The sequence below is a fragment of the Lampris incognitus genome, chromosome 9 (genome assembly GCF_029633865.1).
Source record: "Lampris incognitus isolate fLamInc1 chromosome 9, fLamInc1.hap2, whole genome shotgun sequence".
In the NCBI taxonomy this organism is placed as follows: domain Eukaryota; kingdom Metazoa; phylum Chordata; class Actinopteri; order Lampriformes; family Lampridae; genus Lampris; species Lampris incognitus.
Window position 1 is genome coordinate 51,757,384 of NC_079219.1, and position 11,297 is coordinate 51,768,680.

The window sequence follows — 11,297 nt, forward strand, 5'->3', positions numbered from 1 at the left end:
GCTGTGCGCCATACTTCACCTACTGTAGTTTGTTTTCTCAGTTACGTAACGCTTCTGTCAGTGTAAGGCCAAATTTTCCCCTCACAATAAGCCAGGTAAAAAAAATACAAAAGAAAAAAAAATCTCAAAGGGCTCACAAGCTGTAAAATAACTTGTTACCAAACCACACAAATTGTACAAACAACTTGAGCAGAGGCCAGACCATAAACAGAAATCAACCATGAGTCTTACTAATGTAAAAGTTTATTTCAAATACTGACAGAAAAATCCTCAACTACTCCCACACATCTGAAACATTCTTAGTATTCCTGTACTTTCTAAAGTCTTAAAATCATTCCTGTGCTCTCCAAACAGTCATTTTATTTATCATGTAAACCCTATTTTTTTTTCTCTTGGAAGCAAGGGTGCCTGTGATATCCCTGCAGTTATCTTGGGCCAGGAAAAAAAAAACTAACTACACAAAAAGAGAATTATAAAAGAAATATCCTTTACTATTATATGCAAAACAAGAAAACATAAAAGGTAAAAGCAGCAAAATGTACTTCAGAGCACACAGCCTCTTTTTTTATACATTCTGGCACGTTTATCATATTTGAACGCGAGACAAACTGTCATGGTATTTGAACATACCCTTATATCCCTCTTATTGAACTGCCCTGTGGAGAGCAAAACAGTGACATGAAGTAGCATTCAAGAACGCCTGTCCACTGTTACTTTGACAACCAAGTTTTGCACCGTTAAAAAAAGCTTTACATCTTAAAGACAAAGTGAAATAGTATTCAGTGTATCTTGTTTCCGTAAGGTGACGAGTTCCCAGGTAAAACGGGATATTAGGGCGGGACAAAATGTAGGGAGGGACATGAATTGATGCTTCAGGATTTGATTCGTTGATGCAAAATTTAATATTTTCCAATATTATTGGTTGGAATGTTGCTCGCCCACCTGCTTGGACTTGGTGACACAATCGCAAAAACTTGGCTGTTTTAGAGTAACATGAGATGATTAGATTTTGATGTAAAATGAGTAAAAAAAACTGAATTTGTGATTTATTTATTTTTTTTGGCATAAGTTGTTGAATTGGTGCATGACTGGGGAAATGAGCTGAATGTGACCCGACACTGTCATGCAAGCTAGATTGCTTAAACAAGCACACCCATGGAGGAAGTGCGTAGAAGAATCATGGAGGACAGGCGTTCTTTACAGGGCATTGTCTTTAAGAATTGTCATTGACTAAATCAGCAGCATTTACACATAAATCCATATGGTACAGAGTCAGAGCGTCACCCATACACATAGATAAGAGTTTGCGTAGTGTTAACTGAGAGGAGGGAGGGGAAATTGAACCGGAGAGAAATACCTCAGGACATGGAGATAGTGACACGCAGGTGAGAACCAACACAAAAAACGAATCCCTTCTCTGTTAAAGTCTATTTACAATGGCTGGAACAGAGAGAAGCAGTGCATTCATATGACTATTAACAAGCACGCTAAAAATCTTCCAGCCAGTCACTGCGATTTGACACGTTTCGTTAGTCTTAGCGAGCAAGACGTGAGTTGAGAATGTGATGGTGTGCACACCCTATCATCTAGCCTGAAAGGTTGAAAGTGTGCGTTTGTGACCGTTCCCTGAAGCAGCGTTACATACCAGGAGTCTGTCACTCAGAGATCACTAGTGTTTGACTCAAAGTGGACTGCGCACAATCAAAATCTGTAAATTCATTGAGCGGCACTTCCTGTCTCAAAGGCTGAACCACGCAAACAGGTGTGGGGGTGAGCAGGGAGCACACGCTTGAACTTTGACCTCTCCCAATGTCATACAATCTTTCTCTAAATTTGCCAAGTGTTGGATTGAGTGCATCCTGCAAGTGCCTTGTGTCCCACTTTTAGTCTGGGGCGACGAGCTCAGGAGCTGGGGTGACACCTGAGGTTATCGGATTGCCTGCTGTTTACCCCACAACACCACTGAGATCACAGATGAATGTGTTTAGCATGTCAATATTGGAGGATGACACCTGGTTAAGCAGGGCACTACGCAGGCCCTTATTTGATCTGAAAAAGACTGGAGGAAACATAAGTCTAGAGGACAGCTAGTTTAATAGAGGAACTCTATCTGCTAAGTTTCTATTACTTGAATTAATCTTTTGCAACATCTGAGAGTGAAAAATCCAAGTCTGGTTGTGACATATCTTGAAATTGAAAGGAAAGGCTAACAGGCCAACCAGGAGCAAACCAAACAGCAAAATATAAATTTGGAAATAAATTTCCAAAAACATTTTTTGAATATTATTTACAGAAGCATACACACTATGCATGGTGCCTGAATCCCCAACAACTCCTTTAGGCTTGACGTAAACACATTTCTCGGTGCAATTTAACTGCCACTGAACAGAGATTTAACACGGCAGTTGGCATAGTTCCTGGCCTTCAGAAAAATGATACAGGGATATATCTGCGGCCGTGTACAGGGGCGTGCGGATGTGGATTGTCAGGACAGCAAAAGGAATGGGAAGGAAGGAAGTGTGACCATGGACATTCCAGGCCTCCGAGTGGTTGTCTTTTAGCTACTTCCTGTCACTCAACAGACCCCCCCCTCTCCCCCAACTTGTAAAAAAAAAAACAATTGTATTAACGTTCATTTTTTCTTAAATCTTACAATCATGCAATGTATTGGGAGAGAGAAAGAAGCAAAAGAGAGTTGGATACTAGAGTTGTGAGTAGAGAGGAGAAAGGTGCAGTTTTCAGATCTTGTTTGGCTGGGCTGCAGCAGATGACGCCAGGATTTGTTCAAGAGATGAGCAAGAGAGAAGGATAACAGGAAGCCGAAGTTCATTTTCAGTGAACCCTTTCGTAAGATGTTGCAGCCGCCCATCACAGATTTGGTGTGCAAGCAATTATCTCTCACAAAAGGGAAAAAAAAATCTAACCCGCCCCAACAAACATGAGGAACACAGAGAACACACAATGTGATCATGCCTTCAGAATTCCCTTAAACACACATGTGCGTGTGCGCAGACACACACACCACACACACACGCACACACATTAATTTGGTGTCATATAGGATGCAAAAAGACTTACTGTCCAGAATACAAAGTGCATTAACTCACCCCACTCGACCCCTTGCCTGACGAAGCACACCTACTGTGACGCATCGTGGAACACCGAAAACCCAAGACATAAGGGACAATGAGGAGCCGAGCGTGCAGAGAAAAAGGAACAGAGCTGCTCGTGGGCAGAAGGTCGAGAAGGCTGCCATCACAAGGGCAACAAAACCTGTCCTTCCCGCCCTACCCCATCCACATCCAAGCATACAGAGTTTAACCTATACAACTCTGCCTGATGTATTAAAGCAAAGTGGTGTCGAGGGATGGAGAGGGAAGCATTGGTGTGTGAGAGAGAGGAGGAGTGGGGTGGGGGGGTATCTAGGGGGAGACAGGTGTGAGTGGGGGTACGATCGCTGGGAGCCCCAGGTTGGGGTGTTGACGGGGTGGGGGGGTGGGTGTATAGGGGTTTTCTGATATGGAGGCTAGCCGGCTAGCTTGCTGGTCACCAAGGAGGACTTCCTCTGCGGCAGGTCCTGTGGGGTGGGAATGTGATCCCCGGTCACCAAGTTCTTGTCGGGCCCTGCCACAGGCAGCTGCTTGTTCTTCATCTTGGCCTTGGCCATGTTGTAGTCACCCGAGTCAAAGTACTTTTGCTGGGGTGGGAAGAGAGGCAGGCGACACTCACTGCTTAAGAGATAATGCATTCTCAGCTCTTTTTAAATGAAAGAAAAACACTTGATAACATCAAATGAAAACAAAGCACCACACCCAGTTCTCTGTTTTCTTGTGGTTTTCTTTTGGCAATGTTAACTGAAACATGAAAAAATTCAAAACACTTTTAAAAGAATAATCACTTTAATAGGGAATGTATAATTCATATTCACCAAAGTTTTAAATATCTTATAACTTAAAACTACGCCTACGAAATCAACTGGTTGATCTGTCAGCTTCCAGGTGTAGTAAAACCTTTAATGTTCTATTTTGTTATTGATACGTTTAACTTTAAGAATATTATCCTTAACTTTTAAGCATCTGGTCAATGCTCATGTTCAGGGAAATTAGCAGAGTGACAAAGAAATGGGTTTTGGGGCTCTTGCTTGGAGACCCCTTAATATTACATACTGCTGACAGAGGAGTCAAGTCTGTTGTTCTGCTTGCAAGGACCTCCCCCATCTGTCCACCTACCCCTTTCTGTAGCCTCTTCATAAGGAAGTCAGAGCCTCCAGGCTTTTGGCCCAGGCTGGGGTACTTGGCCTTCAGCTTGGCCTCCTCAGCTTTCACTGGGTTAGCGTTCTTCTCCTGGGCATCCTGGGAAGAGAAGAACACACAAATCAAAACAAACAAACACTCTTCATTCCCATTAGAAGCACTCCTTTAAAGTGTCTGTCTGTATATTTAAAGTGGAAGTTGACACAACTTTTTGCTTTAACTTATTATGAAGTAAATGTTGATAGCATAGTGTAATGGCTATAGAATAATGAAACCATGGGGAGTTTAGACTGGTTCTCTACAATTCTCGCTTTCATCATGCAATTCTGTCTGCCACTGGGCACGATTTTTCCCAGCAAATCGATTTACGGCACTTCGATTTAACCACCCAGTAACGGGCTACGCAATGGCGGAACAACCGAACCAACTGTGGAAACTCTACCTGGCAAATGAAAAAAAGCACAGTTGATGGAGGAGGCAAAAAGGCGAAGAGGGAGAGGGATTGAAGATGAGACAAAACAAGAGTGAACCTCGGACAGGCATTCACTTGACGGAGAGAGCTCCGGGACTTGAGAGGGTTCCAAGCCGACTTTCAGTAGGCGTTATTTCTACTTGATCAATAAGTAACACAACCTGCCTTATTATTAATACTACCGGATGTTTTACTCTCTGTCTTTATCATAGCACTGAGATCAGGGTTTCTAGTTCAAATTGGGATTCTTACGGCTGTTTCTTGCTTTGGACAATAGCCCGGCTGCTAATAAACGGAAAGCGATCCGGTTGTCTTTGCAACAGCGGCACAATCAATAAACACTTGGAAAAGATAGAGGAGGGGAAAGTTCAAAAGTTGTCTACTTCCACTTTAAGATACGGTAAACTATCAATCCCATAAAGAATTTGAATCATGTGGCAGCAAGCGGATTCAAAAACAGAGCGATAATGTGGACTTAAAAAGTGCAAGAGGCAAAAACAAAAAAACAACAATATAATAACACAGCTACTTTACATAATATACACTGTATAGATTACTCTTTTCAAAAATAGTGTCCCTTCCTATCCACGTAATGAACAAACAGGGCATCAGTATGTACACACACACACACACACACACACACACACACCAATTAATAATCAAACATCCTACCCACTAGTTATGGCACATCAATAACAGTTAAGAAATGTAACAAGGGGGGAAAAAAGAAAAAAATTCCAAAGTACAGCTGACTATAGACAGAGCTGTTGCACAATTAGTCAATATGGCCAATGCCAGAAGTCCAATTTAAACAGCCGGTTTTTGTTTTGTTTTTTTGGTAAGTAGTTTTCTGCTGCATGGCCACTGCAAAAAACACTTCAGCAGCTATAGATAAAAAACTAAGGTAGAAACACTCTATTTAGCCAAGTATATTTGTACAAACACTTGGAATTTGTCCTCTGCATTTAACAAATCATTATGAGCAGTGGACAGCCATTTCTCTGGCACCCGGAGACCAGCTCCAGATCTAGAGCCAGTGCCTTGGTCAACAGCAAGGGCAGGAGTTTGACCATGTCCCTAACCTGCATGTCTCTTTGGTGTGGAGGAAGCCGGACCACCCGGTAAAAACCCACATGAACACAGGGGGAGCATGCAAACGCCACACAGAAAGGCCCAGGTGACCCCTGGCGGGTTTGAACCCAGGACCTTCCTGCTGTGAGGTAATAGAACATTAGAGCATTTATCTTTTCAAAAAATCTTTGGTAAGTGCACTTGATAAGCTCCTCTGCAAAGTCAGCTAAAAAAACAGTGATGACACCTGGGAGTTGAGGTTGCTACATAAGTGCATGAATCACAGCCTGCATGTTCTCCTACCGCAATCTCTCTCAACGCCTTCGTGGCAGTGAGGAACCAATTCACTCAGAAGACAAGGCTTGGGGAAAAAAATGGATTGAGTTTTTGGTAATGGTAAAGTGGCACAAACTAGCAAATCCGTTAGCACAAATCAATTGACTTTAACTATTACCCTTGCGGAACATACTGAACTACAACTATGAAGATATAGCAAAGGCTTTGACAATCAGATCAGTTCCTCTGCTCCGCGGTGGAAACCTGGCAGCGTCTTTTCAGCATGAGCAGAGAACAGTTTTATGTTCATGGCTAGATCACTAGGTCTGGATTCTGTCCCACTAAGCTAATGAAGACATAACAACCTTGGCTTTTCTGTTTACTATAGAACGAATGACAGTTGGGTTTCCATGAATAGCTTCTTTTTCAGTAAATCTCAAGATCAATTCCATTTTTCTGTACAAATGCATATATTGATTTCATATGTGGGGCGGCACAGTGGTGCAGTGGTTAGCGCGGTCGCCTCACAGCAAGAAGGTCCTGGGTTCGAGCCCCGGGGTAGTCCAACCTTGGTGGGTCATCCCGGGTCGTTCTCTGTGTGGAGTTTGCATGTTCTTCCTGTGTCTGTTTCCTCCGGGGGCCCCGGTTTCCTCCCACAGTCCAAAGACATGCAAGTCAAGTGAATGGGCCGTACTAAATTGTCCCTAGAAATGAATTGTGTGTGTGCGTCGACCCTGTGATGGCCTGGCAACCTGTCCAGGGTGTCTCCCCGCCTGCCCGCCCAGTGACTGCTGAAATAGGCTCCAGCATTCCCGCAACCCTAAGAGCAGGATAAGCGGTTAAGATAATGGATGGATGGATGGATTTATTTTTCTCATTGTGTGACTACTTGGTAAAACATAGCATATTTGTAATATTCCACAATTGAAATAAACAGATGAATTTACTTCCATTATCTTTTATCAATACAGTAACAAACAGAAGAGATGTGCCAACTGAAAGGTCACGTTTCCCGGCATTGCGAAGAACCAGCAAGTAAAGAAACAAAAGTGCGCCTTGAGAACATAAAAAGCTGCCCTCATTCACAAATAAATAATAAAGACTTCAACCGAAATGCTCCTGCTATGGGTAATGGCAATGTGCACAGAATTCCTCAGACAAAAAACAACAACAAACAAAAAAAACCATTTTGCTGTATATTAGAATCAAAAACAGCTTTCATACAAAACTAACACTTTCTGTGGAATAAATTAATGGAGAAAATACAAATAATAGTCTACAATGAAATTATGGAAATGCATGGAAGTGCAACATAGCAAATGTGCTTAGCTGATGAATGCTGGAATCTGTAAGTTTTTGTGTAAGAAGGAGTTGGTCTACATGCCCCGGTGTAAGTGTGCTCCGCCGTGCGGTAACTATATCCCCTGCACATGAGACATGAGCTGCCAGTCATCAGTAATAAACTGCGCAGTTATGGTAACACAAGATTCTGCACCAACGGATGTCCACGCATCGCATGTTATTGCTATCCCACCTGCTTTCTCAATGATTCCATGACTTTGGTTTTGGTTTCACTGTAGAGTGTGGGTATCGCTGTATCGGTGAAAAAACGTCAAGATGGGATGTTATAGCTCGGCTCCAAAGTGTGCAGCATAGCATGAAAGCCCTGGTACTCAGCGACTGAGTAGGGGCGCATATCGTTGGCAATAAAAGCTGCAATCGACTATGTGATTCATTTCACCCTTTCTGAGTTGGGTGGAAGCTTTGATATCACTTGTTCAATGGTTGGCAACAACTACAACCGACTGTTTTTCCTCCAACGCTGGGTGGAAACATGAAATATGGTTTCTCATATTTGTTGTGTTCCCAAAATATTTTTAGTTAGACACAACTTGCATCCAGTGCAGCTCTTGACCAGGTCCCTTTTCCCTTCAACTTCACAGAAGCCAAAATGCTTCTATACGCTGGCTTTTAAGCCAGAGGATGCCGGTCGGATTGTATCCAACTTCGGCTGCTCGCGCTCAGCCATCCTCACCAAAACTGAAGGAGTAGCCTAGCTTAGAATGTAAACACGATGCACATGTTTCACGTCCCATTACGTTTCACCATCCATTTGGTTCAGCAGCAGCAGCCATAAGGAGCATGCAGCCCTGTCAAGAACTGAGCTTTAAATTTCCTCCGATTATTGAGTTTTGTACATCGAGACAATCTTTTATGACAGAATCTTGACGCATCTAAGAACCAATTCCCCCCCCCCCATCCCTACTAGACACTATCCCAGTTAAATTCCAAAGCTACAGCGTAAATGGCAGCAAGGACTAGAATGTAAAATTATGGAAAAAGCTCGGTTGTGTTTGAGATTTCTAGCAGTTTTGTACACGTTGAAGAAAAGACAATAACAAACTGACCAAAAATTATATCACTTCATGCAAATGTATGCATGATTAGCGCAGCTATATGTTGTGCATTTACAACAAGATGGCTAGCAAGGAGACGTAAATAAATGTTAAGTTAGTTCATTGATCCCTATGAGGAAATTAGTCCTCTGCATTTGACCCATCCTAACTACTCAGGAGCTAACTATTGGACCCATCCTGAGTCCTGACCACCTGACTCCAGTTCTGAGGTCAGTGCCTTGGTCATTGGCAGTAGTATTAACCTAACATGCATGTCTTTTGGTGTGGGGAAAACTGGAGCGCTTGGTAGAAACCCACGTGAAAATTGGGAGTACATGCATACACCACACAGAAAGGCCTGGGCAAGTTTGAGGACCAGGACCTTTTGCTGTGAGGAAACAGTACTAAATACTGAGCCACTGCGAGTACTCGTTAAAAGAAATGAATAGCTTTCACCAGCAGAGAAACACAAAACAATCATGTTACATAGTTGACAAATTGCAGGTGATAGAGCATCAACAGCTGGAGTGCAAAGAATTTGACTAGTTTGACCAGTGGCATAGGCCCACTGCAGAGGCCAAAGCCAATTTGGCACTTTAGTTTGCTCTAAAAACATATGCTTTTGGCCATACAACATAACACCAAGCTGAAATTATATTTCTAACAAATATGCTGGTGATTTAATGGCTTGGCTAGCTAAGAGGAACATGAAGCAGTGTTTATGTATACAGTGCATGCATTTGTGTTATTGCCTAATAATATTAACAATGACACTAACAACAACCAAACTAGTCAGACACCTGTCATTGTAGTCTGTTAGACAAGGTGAGGTAGCCAAAGGTAAACTGGGTCAGCAGTTTACTCCTCTTTTGCATTCATGGGGTCAGTAGCTCTTTAGAATATGGATCAATGACCTTATCATTTATATGCCCAGGGAAGAAAAAATGCACATAGTGGTACAGCAATCACATTCCAACAGACATTGAGGTAATCCCTGCATGCATTCCTTGAGTATGAAGCACAATACAGCTAGACTTGCTTCAACTATGCAGACAAGACAGGGTACTCCGAATGCAAAGCCTGCTGGGTCAGGGATAAAATGTGACTCAGGGCACAGAAGCCGATGAACAGATTCCCAATGGACTGTGTCTGTGTGTGTTTATGGGGGGGGGGGGGGATTGGGGGTGCCGATTCACTTGAAGCCCATGACGTGAAATGTATGGGCTGCTATAGCCTATTTGTGACCTTGTATGAAAACTGCAAATACCTCCAAAGATTGTCTGCTCCTTCTGGTCACTTTTCGAACGGTTATGCATCTTAACAAGTCCAGGCATATCCCACATTTCACAAAAAACATTTCTGCTCTGGTCACAACGGTAAAGGTGTCTCATTTAAAACGTGCAAGATTCAGCTGTTCATTTTACAACACACATTTCAGCCCCATGTTAATCTCTTTGGGGGTGACAGCAAACATCCCAGCTCACGCATATGGACCAACAGGTTTGTCAACAGGAGCCTGAACTCTAACCCCTCAAATTACGTCGCAGGCAATCGGCAGCCTTTCAAAACTTGAAAGTGTGCAGTTTGCGGACATGCGGTGGACGAGGACGAATAGGCCAGCAGCGGCGACTGATCGACGAATTACGAAATGAAATCTTAACTTGTAGGTGCATGGGCTGAGCAAGAGTCAAGGTGTTTGTTTGAGACACAACAGGGCATTTCACAAGGGAAAACCAGTGATTACCGCTCTCGCTGCGAGGGTACGTGGAAATGCGGAAGCATTAGCACACTGCAGTTGTTGTCGGGATAGACCAATGAGGCCCAACCTGATGAGGGCTCGCGGGCCAATGACAGAAGCCAAGGCAATGGCGACAACAAAGTGACACCCGTAGCAACACGTTACTTAATGTGCTAATTCACACGACTAAGGGTTCTTTTATCTCACGGGACGTTTAAATGGGATCCACCTAGTCCACGTTACAGTCTTCCATGTCTAAACGCATCACAGATTGCAAACACCTGACTTGCTAGCTTGCGTTAGCCACTTCTAGCCATGCTCAGTGGCTACGCAAAAACATCAAGACAGACATCCAAAACTTACTTGTTTTTCGTCTTCGTAGTCCATCTGAGTCTCCGCGTCCAGGTTTTCTGAAGACATCATGCGGGTCGGGCGGACAGATAAGATACCCTATATGTCAGAACACGCCAGGGAATGAATACGCGACGCTCTGCCCCCGTACCTGCGATAAATCCAATCCTCCTTAAATGAACACGACTGCTCCTCAACAAAAAAATGGCGTAACGATTGGTGACATCATCTCTAAGGCGGTCCCGCTTGTGATGGACAAATACAGTAACCAATGTCGAAGCAGAATAGCCTCGCTTACGCATCACTACAGCCAATAAGGTATCAGTATTAGTGTAAATACTGTGATTGACAGTCTTTCGTCCAATGATTTTTTTAAAGCGATAAGACCGAGGGGGACGACACTAATACAGACTAGGTAATCAACGCAAAGTAAATATGTGTAATGTGACAATAAAAACACCAGAAAAATAAACAAGTCCGTCTATATAGTGAACACAGTATAAAGAGAGGTTCGGTATTCCTATCTTTGATTTTTTTTTTCATGGCAGCAACGCCAGGCCAATTGCTGCCCTTTGATTGGGCACGTGTCAATTTAACGTACGTTCTAGTATGTCAATCAAACGGTCAGCGGGAAAGATGTTGCCCAGTTAGCAGAGTTCGCTCCCGCTCACTGAAATTGAAGTCCCTTCCTCGACGACATAATTGATATAAAGCTTGGCATTAACAGTAAGTAAACACGA

The 11,297-nt window shown here is 43.1% G+C and overlaps 1 protein-coding gene across 1 annotated transcript; it reads right to left on the reverse strand.

Moving 5' to 3' along the window:
* Positions 1–230: 230 nt before the first annotated feature.
* On the reverse strand, positions 231–10,714 carry ensab (endosulfine alpha b). The gene is made up of 3 exons (XM_056285801.1): positions 10,570–10,714; positions 4,230–4,352; positions 231–3,697 (listed from the first exon to the last, which is right to left on the reverse strand). The coding sequence occupies exons 1-3, from the start codon at positions 10,627–10,629 to the stop codon at positions 3,527–3,529; spliced, it is 354 nt and encodes a 117-aa protein (XP_056141776.1). The 5' UTR covers positions 10,630–10,714; the 3' UTR covers positions 231–3,526.
* Between the last annotated feature and the right edge of the window lie 583 nt (positions 10,715–11,297).